Source organism: Glycine max, chromosome 1 (genome assembly GCF_000004515.6).
Source record: "Glycine max cultivar Williams 82 chromosome 1, Glycine_max_v4.0, whole genome shotgun sequence".
Lineage (NCBI taxonomy): Eukaryota > Viridiplantae > Streptophyta > Magnoliopsida > Fabales > Fabaceae > Glycine > Glycine max.
In genome coordinates, this window is record NC_016088.4 from 52896021 (window position 1) to 52911148 (window position 15128).

The 15128-nt window shown below is 33.3% G+C and overlaps 1 protein-coding gene across 1 annotated transcript; it reads right to left on the reverse strand.

Moving 5' to 3' along the window:
- Positions 1-6759: 6759 nt before the first annotated feature.
- On the reverse strand, positions 6760-8641 carry LOC100306577 (uncharacterized). Its single transcript, NM_001250061.2, has 6 exons — positions 8512-8641; positions 8368-8430; positions 8205-8257; positions 7324-7500; positions 7149-7232; positions 6760-7051 (listed from the first exon to the last, which is right to left on the reverse strand). The coding sequence occupies exons 2-6, from the start codon at positions 8413-8415 to the stop codon at positions 6883-6885; spliced, it is 531 nt and encodes a 176-aa protein (NP_001236990.2). The 5' UTR covers positions 8416-8430; positions 8512-8641; the 3' UTR covers positions 6760-6882.
- Positions 8642-15128: the final 6487 nt, after the last annotated feature.

The window sequence follows — 15128 nt, forward strand, 5'->3', positions numbered from 1 at the left end:
GAGTAAACGGGTTGATTTGACCCGTCAAACGAGGTTTGATTTGGTCAATAGACTAAAATTGGTAAGTTTTCGTCCTCTTCCAAAAAAAAATATATTCTAAGATTGGTGCTTTTGTTTTTTCCTGTAACAAAAATCTGGTTTATTATGTAAAGAAATAAACCTGTCACGAGACCTACCCATGGTTAACGTGCAATTATGCAACCATTCAACACTTCTATACAAGAGAAATTTTAGTTAAGTAGGTACTTGGATGCTAGAGAATATACGGAAATGTTGGAAAAATATTTTAAATCCGTGATCACACTAACAGTAATAATAATAATAATGAGATATAATAGAGACAAAAGGTGTATACAGAGATTTCCAGTACTTAAAGCAAATGTTTTGTAAAAAACAAAAATAGATAAAATAAAATTTTTCCTTTCTAGTATATATGTAGTTGAAAGGAAATGACAAAGGGAAAGATAATTTTTTTAATCTCATTTAATTTTTTTAAATAACATATTGTCAATACCCCTCATATAAATGGCATGTTTATAATTTTTGGGAAATGAAAGAGTTTAGTGCTTGATATATCTTGGTGGTGTAAGTCTTGCAACTAAGTTACAAAGGTTATTGTAAACAAGTATATTTCTTCATCTCTCTGTCTTCCACCTGCTGCGTACATAATTATTCAGTTATAAAAATGTTACACCGATGTTTTACTTTTTTGTATTTAACGGGACTAAAAAGCCCAAAAAGGAGAGACTACGAGGAAAGTAACTGGGGGTTGTAAATACCCCTAGCATCACTGCTAAGCCACTGCAACATCATAGAAGGAGCATGCTCAAAACTCAGAAAGTCATACTCCATATCACAAGCCCAATTAGCCAAAACATCCGCACAGACATTAGCTTCTCTATAAGCATGAATCACCGAAACACTCCTAATCTCAGACATCAGAAGACGGATGGCTCTAATCAAGGAGAATCAGAAAACACACCCCATAGAGGTGCTAGTAATACTTTGCATAACTGCCTTGGAATCAGTTTGCAACACTATATTAGACAACCTTTTCTCCTTAGCTAACTTCAATCCTTGATACATTCCCCCACAATTATGCAACAATGGGAGAAGCACAACCAGTCTTCTTAGCAAAACTGCCCATCCATCTCCCCTGATGATCACGGATTAGGCCACCACAACCCGCCAAAGCAAATTGATCTTTAACAGGTCCATCAGTATTAACACAAAAGGAACCAACTTGAGGAGGCTTCCATTTTTTTAAAATTAACATTTCCACTTTAATCTGTGGTTTCAAAGAATGAATGTCTCCCGGATTGTGCAAATACCCTTTGACAAGAAAGCTTAATATCATCCCAAGGATTCCTAGGATATATGAAGTTACTATCAAGGATCGATTTGTTTCTCCAAAACCAAAGAAGGTAGCAAGCATAGGCCCATAAATTCATCCAATCATGACTGAGATTGAAGATGATCCAATGCACCTCCATTCCAAAGAAATTGCTTCTAATCTCAACCGAAATTAGATGCATCCACACCAAAGTTTCTTCCTGAATACCACAATGATGACAAATAGTTGTGCCTCCACTCCATTTAGTTGTTCTACTTCTTGTGTGCAGTCTTCCATGGGTCAATTGCCATATGAAGACTCTGACTCTTTGAGGCACTTGCATCTTCCAGATTTTCTTCCAGTGCCCTTCTATAATCAGAAGGTGAAAGCCATTAAGCCTCTGGTGGGCACTTACAACAGAGAATTATCTCAATTTCTTCTCGGCCAAAGCCTCTTATCCTCACCAGCTTGGTCTTGGGGAGGTAACATAGCAATGATATACTGAACAATATCCATAGGTTATAGGGAATTCAACAGAGTAATATCCCATTCCCCATTTAAATCAGTTAGATCTTTGACCCTCAAATTAAGAAAATTGGAAGGAATATGAGGAATAACATCAATCAATTTAATCGAGCCATTGATCCATTTTTCCTGCCAAACATTAATATTACCCCCATCACCAATAATACAAATTTCATTCTCCACAATGATTGGCCATAAATTGGCAATGGCTTTCCAGATATGGGAATTTGCAGCTAGAGTTAGGATTTGGCCAGAATTACCTTCAGCTCCTCTATTGTATTTTCCCAACAGCACCTCGCCCCAAAGACCATACTTGTAAGAGCGTAAGGCCCATCCTAACTTCATCAAATAAACCTTGTCCATCTGCACTAAGTTAGACATCGCCATACCACCATGGTCTTTAGGAAACATCATAGTTTTCCAGCTCACTGCATGTATTTTCCTCATCATGCCTTGGTCACCCCAGATAAAAGCTCCCTGGGTTTTCTGAATGTCCTCAAGAGTTATGCAGGAAGCGTTTGAATCACTGATTTTGCAAGAGTTATGCGCCTAGCAAGAGAAAGCTGCTGGGACATCCAACCAGAGACCCGATGAGCCAGTTTTTCCACAAGATACTGAAAATCTCTTCGTCTAGGCGCTTTACCAAGAAGGGAAACTTCAAGATAACGACCTAAAGAAGTGACCTCATTGAAAGGAGCAATCTAAAGAATACCATTCTTTATATTTTGATCAACGTTCTTTGAGGAAAAAAAATGCAAGATTTTTCAGCACTCAACATTTGACCCGACATATGACAAAATTTATCTAGCATTCCATGACATTTCATTTGATCAATGGTTGCCTCCCCAAAAATTAACAAATCATCAGCAAACGTTAAGTGAGAAATCAAAGGCCCACTTCTACCTGCCTTCATTGGTTTCCAATCACCCACTTGCACAGCTTCCATAATGAGATGGCTTAATTTGTCCATACACATGACAAAAAATATACGGAGACATCGGGTCAAAAGGAGCAGCTCTATTACCATTTCACATAACATTTGATTGCACCAAAGATATGCAATGCATAATGACAGAAGCAAGTTTGTCAGGAATTCCCACTTCATGAAATATATCCGCAATGAAGGACCATCTCATGCGGTCATAAGCCTTGACAAGTTCCACTTTAAGAACAAAGAACCACGGCTTCCTTTTTATGAGACGCATAGAGTGAAGTATTTCTTGAGCAACAATAATATTTTCATGAATACTCCTTGAGGGAATAAAACCAGTTTGATAGGAAGATACAATCCTAGGCATTAAAGGCTTTAGCCTATTTACAAATGCTTTTATTAGAATTTTATAACTAACATTGCAAAGGGAAATTGGCCAAAACTGGGTGGCAAACTCTGGTTTATCAATTTTGGGAATGAGACAAATGTCAGTATGATTGATGCTACCAATAGAAACCGAGCTGCTCCAAAAATCTTTAGTGGATCTGCACACTGTCTCCCCCACAGTATCCTAAGATTTCATATAGCTAGCAATCGTATTTTTTACACGTTTGAAATCAATAGAAGTTAAATAACTATAAGATTAGCAATTTAAGAAAAGAAACCAACTTCTTTTGGATTTTAAATTTGAAATAAAAGACTTTTACAAAAAATGTAATCAAATATAAATCAAATTAAATTAAAATGAGTACATCCACTAAAATTTTAAAAGATAAACCTTTTTTCCCGACCCGAACCGTAGATATTACTCTCAAATTGAAATGTTGTCTATATCTTTTAGAGAAAATAGGTTAAATATAGTATTTATAGATAAATTACAATAGATCGTTATAATAACTCTCATCGATTTGGAATTTAAAATTTACACATCTCCCTAAAAATGCTTCAAGTGTTGAGGAACCATCTCCATTTTGATCTCCAAAATTTGAAAAGATTAGCCCGATACTTATCTTTAAAATCTTCAAATTTGCAACTCCCTAAGAAATGACTCATTAACTTATGACCGATATCAATGTATTTGAGAAAAATCTTTAAATTGTGAGTTTTCAATTTTATTTTTGTTCCTTTGAAATCTTTTTTTTAATATAGAACTCTTAGTTGAATTAAATTACATCAACACATCTACAGTACCTACTTAATATAAAAAAAAACTATAAAATGAATTTTAAATGAGTATAAGTGGTAACGACTGAAATTCGTAGCTCTCACTAGTCACTAATTTTCAATTTTGTTTCGTTTTCCTTATGTCCTTCCAACATCTCCACGACGATAATTTATTGCCTTGACTTGAAAAGAGTAAAGTGGATTCTTAGTGGAATGTCATAAATAAAGAATATAAAGAGAAGTACGCCATCAGTTTACTTGAAAAATGAAAACTACTTGAAAACTACTTGTAAACAAAATAAAAAATAAATGAAAACTACCCATTGTTTTCCTGCCAAGTCGACTCCATCGAAGAGGAGGGGTGTGCAATGTATTTCTTATGGTCTGTTTTTCCTTTTTTGGGGAGAGGAGGGGAGGTTCTGATTTCAGTGATATGAGTGCCAAATTTTGAATTAGGAAGGAAGATCTTACTAAAATTACAACTTCTATCTCGCCATCACACACCACATCTTAAAAATAGACAATGAACTTACCTAAAAATTGGTAGATGACTTTTAAGATCCCCTTAATCTCACTATCCAATACACCCTCCTTTCAGATCTTAATATTTTTTCATGGCTGAAATTTAATGCATTATAAATAACTAAATAAGCAAACACCAATCATCTTTATCCTACAAATGAATAATGGAGTCCTACTAACTATTACCCATAGAGTACTAGTTAAAGAATCAACAAATAAAAAGTTTGTTAGAATTGCATTGGAAATCAATGAGAAATGTATTATTACACTTTCTTATAAAAACTTTTCACTTTTGATTTTCTAACTAATGTCTTAAGTTACTGGTTAATATTTTCCTAAATAAGGAAGGAACATATTAATTTACTTTTTATAATTAACTTGCTTGGAATAATAAAGAGTAGTAATAACTATCGCTTGACATCACACAAAACAGCCAGCGGAAACTGTTTGGTGGTTTCGTAGTAATGCACTGAATCTATCTAAATACTTTTGTCAGTTAACACACGTACTTTATGTCTCTTGGACATACTTACGTCCGCATCCCTAGTTTGAGAAAAAACAACAGGCTTTGAGAACCCTGAAAGGGAAACCACTTCCTAACTTGGTGGTTTCCATCTATATATATTAGAACTTCATCCCATTTCAATACTCCTATGCTATGCTATGTTTAGTAGCAGCATTCTACCCAAACAAACAAAAACAAAATGGCTTTCATGATGGAAGACAAGGACTCTAACACACTTGATGGCGTCTCAAGCCAGCTCCAGCTAAAATCCTCGTTGTCTTCCAAAGCCTCATCGCAAACCTTGAACAAACAACAAGTTCTCAATCGCATTCGACACCGTAAGTCCTTAAACAGAATCAGAGGTGCTTTTGAGGATCTTTTGGGTAGTTCCAAAGGCAATACAGCCTCAGCCCAAGACCAGATTTGGCTCCAACAAGATGACGCTTTCTCTTCTCCTTAAATTCCCATATGATATGACTATTGACTTATCGCTGCTACTGTTAGTTTTATTTTGTATATTGAATATGGAAGTACTAAACTACTTAAATGTATCATCACCCTTCAAATTGACTAATTTGTTTTAACGATAAATGATTGTCTCATCAATCTTCAAATGGACTACTTAAATGATGATTGTACCACTGAAATTTATAAGCAGGTCTAATTTGTATGTCGTGCCACGCCTAAATGTTAAGCAGCATCCCTCTACTCAACAAAAATATACATTTTATAAGGGCCACTTTTTTCCTTGCTCTGTCCTTTCAGACAGAATCTGTAATCAAAAGAGAATCTTAGGGTGATTTTGATTTTGATTTTTAAAAATTGTTTCAAAATGTAATGAAACAATGTTGATTAAACAGGTAATGTAAAGGGCAGAGTGTCAAATTGGAGAAGGGATTAACAAGATAAAAACAAAGATGAAGATATATATCACATACTTGTTTCAGATTTTAGTATTTAAAACACTTATTTTGGAAATAATTTTAAAGCTTAACAATGAGAAATTAATTGTTGAGTAATATAAAATTGAAAAAACAATTTTTTTTCAATAAAATTCATCCCCTCATTTAAAACTAATTCAAGGTACCAAAAGTCATTTAAACAAGCAGACACTTAAGTCCCAATGGAAGTGGGTTAGTTCATGTCAAATAGAAGCTCCTAATATTTGTCCCAAAAAAAGTCCAAAATACCTATAGAGCTACTGGTTACAAAATTTTTAATAATAATTAATACAATGTTTTTGGGAAGGGTGGTCTGTGGGGGTAAACACAGGTGGGCAAGCAATTAACTGCAACTAACATTTACGCGTTGTATATATTAGGGAATATGAGGAAGGAAAGGAAACAAGTAAATAAAAAAAAAAACACTAAATTTTTAACTGTTTTTAAGCTGAGAAATAAAAAGTTTTTTTTTTCTGTTTCATCCACAAGATTAAAAAAAAACACACCCACTTCTCCCTCATATTGACATATAATGAATGGAAAATGAAGATCTCTAAACAGTTTAATAATCTTTAATAGAATTTTTTTTAAAAAAAATTATTTTATCTTAAAAAACAAATAATGGAATAAAAAGTTCAATTTTTATTTTTATTTAATATAATTATATTTTTCATAAAATTTCCTTTTTTCTTTCAACTCTCTTCGACACATTCAAAGAAACAGGAAAAAAAAATATTCACTTTTTTTCTTCATATTTCCATCCATTCAAACAACTATTTTGTTCAAATTTCTCTTTCATTTTGTTTGTATTTTACTTCTAATCCAAACAAAACTTAAGGATATCTTTAGGTTACACAGTACAGTAGACCAACAGCAGCACCAATGCTAACAGGTTAAAAATAAATATTGCAACACTAACCTCACTTGGCAAAAAAAAAAGTTTATAAATAAATAAAAATCCTCATTTACTGCGAAGCACCCCTGACCGAGAAAGGAGACGAAATGCTTTGTTAGAATTATTCAAAACCGAAGAAGATCTTTGAACTGACATTTGCTTCTTCTTCAAGAAATCTAAGGCACTGTTTAAGCATGGAGGAGGACCTATTTCGCTCAAAATAACAGGTTTCAAACTGCAAATCACAGCAGGAACATAAATAAATACAGGGTAAAAAGCAACATGAATGCATCAAAATAGAATATAGAATTAAAAGGGATGAAATCTCTAACCCTGATTTCCTTGATTTTCTCTTCCTAGAAGTGGTAGGCTTTATTTCATCTTTCTCCTCATTGTTGTCAGATAAGAAAACTTGTCTTCAAATGAATTATAACCTCTTAGAGATTTTGTCCAAATAAGAACGCATATTTGTGATACAAGAGAAAAAGAAAGATAGATCATACATACTTCTCACGAGCTGCAAGCATTTGGACAATGTTGTCAGGAAGAAATCCTGCTGCTGTATTTGATTCTTGCTGTGGTTCAGAGTCTTCTACATCTTCAGATTTTTTACCAGCTTTGGATGGTCGAGGAGTTATTTTTTGGGCCCATCTCCTCCTACGCTCTTTTCCTTCACGAACAACCCTGCCAGTCAAAAATGCAAAGCCATATAATTAGGCACTCACTGAATTAGATTGCTTTGCACAAGTCCAAAAACAAATCCTGCGAGTGACTTCAACAAAGCTGAAGCGCATGCAATTATATCTTAACCTATGGTTTAGCACAGAAAAAAGAGTGATACAAAAATTGACATTTGCAGGAACAATTTAACTGATGCTAAAGGTTAGCATATATTAAATCATACGATTCAACATCCTTACAAGAATTTGTAGACTCTCATTTAACAAATGTTGAGCTGGAAAGCCATTTTATATATACACTGAGCAGACCCAAGTTTGATCGGATTTACTGAATCTTTTTTCCAACAAATTCTTCAAAACCATTAGGCACCTAATGCTAATCGATTATTAAACACTAAACAGCAGAATCAGAAGCTCGCAAAGTCACGTCTTTCAATAGAAAAGAGTTTTTGAATCTACTCAGTAACATTCTTTGCAACTATTCACCCCAACCCCTCAACGGTATTTAGACCAAGCTAGAAATTATCCCAGTATCTATCAATCTATATTCGCGAATTTTCAATCATGATGCAAAGGAAATACAGAATATTCTCAAAAGCATTTTCTTTTTTTTTTTAAAAAAAAATCTTAATTCTCAGTTTTCACTCTCAACAACTAGGTAAGTAAACTGAACCTCATAACTAGGTAAACAAAGGTTTGAAGCAATACCTGGCCTTATTTTCTCTTTGAATCCTCCGAATCTCTTCGTCTTGTTGTATACCCTGCAAAACACATGCTTGTATGAAGTATGTATTGATTTTGTCCCAGTCAAAAAAAAAAAAAAGATTTTGATTCGATTAATTGAAACAAAAATAAGAAAAGAGCAAGAGACCTGTTCGGTTGTGAATTCCTCGGGGGCGTTGTCTTCTCTGTCAGACATTGTTGCTCTTACTCTCTGTCGAGAACGTCAAAATCAAACTATGTATAAATTTTAAGCAACGCAAACGTTTGGAAAACAATAAAGAAGGTAACTTACCTTCGCCGGCGTCGGGGTGGCTTCAAGCCTTCAACTGGTTCTCCGCGCCTTCACGAGTGAGGTGAGGGAGTGACGGTGCAAGGAAGAGGGTGCTAGGGTTAGGGTTAGGGAACGGGGTAAAGCAGCACGTGAGGGAAGGGGTGTTCAGAGTTCAGTCATAAGCTATGAGGTACAGTGTTGTCCACTCAAAATAATAGGGGTGAATGAAGTAAAAGCCCAATAATGAGGGCCTTAGCGGTCCATTCCACCGTCTAACTACTACTCATACTTATGAATCGTGATCACCAAAGATTCACACTGATTTTTAGATTAAAAAATTTGGAAGGAAAATTAACAAAACTGAAAAAGTAGAGACAAAAGTATAACTAAATCTCTATAAAATTCAAAATTTGATAGTTAAATCACGCGTTAAAGTGGTACTGATGGACATAAAAATCATGAACAAAACACGATTATAAAAAAGTAATCCTTTCTCTATCTCAATATAATTATTGTATAAGAAAAAAAAATTAAAATAATTATCATTTTATTTATTTATTTATTTTAGATTTTAAATAATTTGATCTACTAACTACATAGGATATATGTATATATGTGTTAAAATGCATACAGATTTAAATTGTACTTACATGGTCTCAAATCTGCCTTCAAAGTCAATTGAAAAATAATGTTTTTTTTTACATAGTGTTTGATAACTTATCAATATGACAAAAATACATCATCGACATGATATGATTAGTCTTGATCAAACATCATGAAAATTAATTCGAAATAAATGACATGAAAAGGAGTCTAATTGTAACTGGTCCATTAAGGATAATATGATTAATGGTCTTGGCTTCATAATTTTCATGAATTTAAGGAAGTAGGCATATGGGGATAAAATTTTTTAATTATATTCTTATATTTATTCAATTATAAAATATAACAAATAATTAGATAATATATAATTATAATTCAATTATTGAATTAATAAATATTAAAATGTGTTTGACAAGATAAATAAACTAGTCTACAAGCTCAAAGGTTATTTAATTAAAATAATTTTTTGATAAATAAGTTTATTTTACTAGTTTATAAGTCCTTAATTTTTTTTATCAACTTATTAAAACTAGTCCTTATTACTTTTATATTTGGAAACCCTTAATCTTCTCTCTCACCAAAAAATGGAGCTTGAAAAAAAAAACTTCTTTTTATCTTGTTTCTTTTTTTTTTTTATTTGATTTTGATTCATTATTATATTCTACATTCTTCTATCTTTTAGTTTCCTTTTTCTTTTTCTACAACTAAAGAGCCAACCTGTCCCTCCTCATGCTCTTTTTATTCTCATAAATATTGAAGAACAATGATTTATTTGAATTGGATGTACTTTATTCGAAAAAAATACCTTCAGCAAAAACAAATTAAATTCAAAAATATAATTTATCTCGCTTTTCAAATTTTATTAGAAGATACTCTAATGATGTCATCAGATTTATATAATTTCTTTATATTATAACATCATCAAAATTGTAATGTAAATCCATTTATATTATCTCATTCTATTTAACAAAAAATAATTACAAATGAGAATAAAATTGAAATTTTATTATCCTAGTTAATATAAATTATAAATAAATAAAAATATGAAATTGATCACTATTTAATTAACCTAAATCAGAAATCATAGATATCTTTCAAATAATTTGGTCATAGATTAATTCCGTTTGCAATGCATATTCGTCGTTAATTTAATAAAGTTTTGCATACGATAAAAGTTAAATATAAATTTTTTTATTAAATAAATTGTTTTCACACATATAAATATAATATGATCTTACACTACTGTGTGAACTCTTTAGATTGAGTTACATTTAACGAATAATTTTGTTGGTGAAATTATCTACCCACATAATTGAACAACTGTTTTTTTGTGCCAACCTTAGAAAAAAAACAATAAAAAGATTCTATTGTTGACCCGGTGGCTTAAGGTTTTGAATTTGTGTTAAAATTTAAGAAATTTAACACAACAAAAAGCTTATGTCTTTGTTATTATTTAGGATGTTTGCACAACTTGATCGAGTTGATGACTCTGTATTTTACGCTATTACTTGTAACGCATAGTCATTTCGCCTACAGCTTCATTAAGACAGGCAAATATTGTGTGGAGGTTAATGTGTGAGAAGGAGAGCCTTTCGAGAGAGCTTTTGGTGAGAAAATATATGGTGTCTTTGATATGGATTGGTTGCTAAAGGGTGAACATCTTATTAAAGGGTCCTAATGGTGGTGTGATATCCTAAAGTCTTGTAGAATCTTTGACAATGAGCTTGGTTGGTTTCAAAGAAATGTAACAAGTGTGGTTGGGGATGGGAGGGAGGTGATCTTTTGGAGAGCTAAATGGGTTGGCCAAAAGAGCCTTTATAAAAGGTTTAATAGGGTTTTTTAAACTCGGTGCAAAAGGAGGATAAGGTTGTGGAAATGGGTGAATGGAGTGGGGTGGAGTGAAATTGGGACCTAAAATGGAGAAGATTATGGTTCTAATGGAAACAATCACTTGTGGCAAAGATGTGGGATGCAATAAAGGATTTCAAACCAAAACAACATGAATCGGTTGGGTGGGCTTGGAATACCAATGTGGGGAAGTGGTATGGGGTTAAGGAAGTCTATCATAGCTTCTTTGAGGAAGAAGGCATTGACAAGGAAGACTTTTACCAACAATTATGGAAGTTGAAAATACCTTCAAAGATTAAAGGTTTCATTTGGAGGGTTTCTCGTGATAGGATACAAACTATGGAAAACTCGTTGGAGAGGAGGATTATACAAATGGACTCTAACATAAATTGTGTGTTTAGTAATGAATGTGTAGAATCTCCACAACATCTTTTGTTTGAATGTAGATTTGCCCATTATATTTGGTTATCATGCTATCAATGGTTTGGGGACACTATAGAGTGTTACCATCATCATGCATTCCCCACTTTTGGCAACATAGGGGGATGATCAAGGACACAAGGCAAAATCAGTTTGGTGGGCGTTTGGACATCCATTGTGTGAAGTATATGGCTACACCGAAATGATATTCGGTTTAATGCAAAGCCAATTGACCTGGACTTACTAATGGAGGTAATCTGATATAGAGCTTGGTTGTGGCGCAAGACAAGTCTTGCGGACTTTGACGTTCCTCTCTATGGTTGGAAGATTGATGTACCTGAGAATTTGATGCACATCATGTAAAAATGAATTATTAAATGCGGAATACATTTTGAGGGGATTTTACGTATTTTACACAGTGGGGTTGATAATATTAATTTCTATCACTGCAGGATACTTGTTGTAGCTTCTTTAATGATGTCTTGTTTCTTAAACTTTTTGCATATGTATTTCTGGTGGTGTTGACATTTCTAGTCACAATATTCACCTTATTAATATTATAAGATGTTTGTTGTTGAAAAAAAAAAAAAACAGTCAAATAATACCGCATTGGTCTTTATAAACTAAACTTCCCTTCCCTAATTGCCACGATGATCTCAATCTCAATCTCATCCATCTCCTGTTAGCCTAAGCAACAGTAAAATATGATAATAGAAGCATTAATGAATTGAAATGTTACCTTTCTTTATGCAATTTTTTTTTATACTAAGGAAAACATCTTTATGCAAATATTTATATGCATGATTGAATTTCCAGTAAGTTATGATATTATGATAATAGAAGCAATAATAATGAATTGATGAAACTTTACTTCTCTTATGCAATTATATGCATGATTGGATTTGCCCTCAACTGCACGTTAACAATCATAAACTTGATTTTGTTAAAAAAAAGAAGAAGAAGAAGAAAAGTTTAATTGCTTTATTTTTTTAAGTCGATAAATTTATATTTAAACTACAAAATTTAAAACACAAATGATGCATTTTGAATTTAATTTTAATTAAATTAAGATCGTTCAACGACAGTCTGTTGGCTAAATGGTGTTGGAGATTTCTTCGACAAAAGGGATGTTTTGTGGGCGGGGCTGCGGAAAATAAAATATGGGGACTTCCAGAATGAGCCTTACTCACAGCCAAAGTCGACTAAATGGTCATTATGGTGGCGAGACATATGGAGTTTTGACAAGCGAAATGCTGCTGCATTAGGAAGAGAGTGGGTGATGGACACTCTACAAGCTTCTGGGAGCACAAATGGATTGGGGAAAAGCCACTAAGACAACTTTTTCCCATATTGTATCTGATAGATGATGGAAAGGAGGACATTATTGCAGAGAAAGGCAGCTTCAACATGGGTTTGGGAGTGGAAGTGACGGTGCAACCTATTTGTCTCGAAACAGCAGCTTCTACAAAGCTAACTCTCAAGATGAGGGTTGCCCTCATTAGGTGAGTGGATTTGGATGGCCCTTTTAATGGATCTAGAATAGGTTTATGATGACTCTTTTAATGGATTTGGGTCTAACTCAACCTTAAAATTAACTCTTAAGATGAGGGTTGTTTCTTCTTATATACTCTTTCTTGACACTATCTCTACGTGGAACTTGTGTTTTTTTCCAATAAGCTGATTTTCGACCAAACAGCAATGTAGATACTTGGATCTGGATTAATGGACCAGCGAACTCTTTCACAGTGGCCGCAGTGGCATAGAAGCTTTTAGAAGGACTACAACAATCTGAACAAGAGGGTCAGCAGAGTGCAAACTTGTTTTCCAAATTCTGGCGTGCAAAAGTCCCAACGAAAGTACTTGCTTTCTCTTGGAAATTACTCCAAGATAGGCTTCCAATAGCACAAGCGCTCCAGAGGAGGGGAGTTATTATTCAAGACTACAAGTCTTCATGCAAAATGTGTGGCCTTGAGGTGGAAACCAGCAATCATTTGTTCTTACTATGTTCGGTAATTAACAGATTGTGGGAAAGAGTTATGACATGGGTGGGAATCGATTTACAAATTCCAAATCATATCAACCAACTGTTCGGGATGATTAGAGAGAATCTGTTGGGTGCTAGAAGGAAAAGGGCAAAAGATTTATTTTGGCATGCTACTTGTTGGACAGTGTGGATCAATAGAAATCATATTGTGTTTAATCAGAAGCATATAGATGATTTTGATTTTTTATCACAGATTAAGTTAGTGTCCTGGAATTGGTGGATGTATAGAAGGGAGCGTTTTGGGGGAGTTGCTTTCTCAGATTGGTGTATTAATCCTTGGGATTGTGTTTTGAACAAATAACATCGTACAGCATACACATGGGGTTTTCGTTTGTTTTGAATCCTGTTAGAGGATTGATTGGTTTAGGTGATTGAAAGCAATAGGGGTATATTTTTGCCTACTGCAGAACTTTATTGGTTCTGCTTATTGTACTTCTAGTACATGTTACTTATCTAAATACAAATATGTTATGACTTTCAAAAATAAAAAAATAAAATCTTTTAAAACCAACTTTACAAATACTCATATAAATACATGATAAAAATGAAATTCAGCAAAAAAAAAAAATGATAAAAATGAAGACTAATATCAAGCAAAATTCAAACTTGTCCTCTTTCTCCGCTTTTCTAGTGTTTATGTTTTGTTGACTCTGGATTGCCTTGTCTCTTATTCTCTTTGGATCAGAATGGATTGTAGTAAATTGAATTAACTTGGAAATGCAGCCTCCAATCTCCATGGCCCTAGCTGAATGCGTTTTGCTTAATTTCGAGTGGATCTTGGCAATGATGAAATACTGTGTGCCTTTAACTTGTCCACTTATAGACGTGATTCATTGCCTACCATTTAGAATATTATATTACAACAAGATTTTGATTTTTTTTGTTTTGTTTTCTTATCGTTTATTAAATATTTCAGTTTTCTTTTTATTTTTCTTTCTCATATATAAATTTGATACATCTATACGTAACAAAATAAGTTTAGATGAAACGTGATCATTATACATTAACTAGGTACATACACTTTATAAAGATAAAAAGAAAAGAGAGAAAAAAATAAAAGATGTAATTAATAATGTAATGTAAAGAAAGGAGATAAATAAAAATAATATGTAAATGCATCCATATCATTGTTGGTTTTAGCTAGACTTCTATTTAGCCGCAAATGTTACTGTTCTGAAACAGTGACATACAGATACAGACATTATAATATCTTACTACATCGACGTCCATTTATGTACTTGCTGGAGGTAATGAATTGACAAATTCATATTAGTTAACTTGACACGGACAAATTTATAAGGAGAAGATAATTGAATGAGATTGGATAATTATTCTTTGATCTTAACTGGCACAATCGCACACGCACATATAATAATAATAGTCAACTATTTTGGCTGTGGATAAATGAACAATAATATTATTTAATTGATAAGCAGTAACTCGACTGTGGTGCTTGTTGCGTCACACTTGCCAATTGCCATCTTATAAGTTACTATCTAACAAAATATTCTACCACCACGGCGCCGAGTCAATCCTCACCGTCTCGGCGGCTCCAATTGGTTCTTTTATGCTTCCCTTCCACTTTTATACATATTTCCTTCACGGTAGCAAGGAAACCAATCAAGCTCCTTAAGCCTTCCTTTGCTCATGCAAACATGTCATTTGATCATATATCAACTCCTCATACAAACATGTGTTTCTTATTTAATCATTTTTTTTTATT

Coding starts and splice junctions, on each gene's coding strand:
- LOC100306577 (NM_001250061.2), bottom strand. CDS start 8,415: ATGTCTGACAGAGAAGACAACGCCCCCGAGGAATTCACAACCGAACAG. Junction 8,258..8,367: donor AGGAATTCACAACCGAACAG/GTCTCTTGCTCT, acceptor TGTGTTTTGCAG/GGTATACAACAAGACGAAGA. Junction 7,052..7,148: donor AGAAAATCAAGGAAATCAGG/GTTAGAGATTTC, acceptor TGTGATTTGCAG/TTTGAAACCTGTTATTTTGA.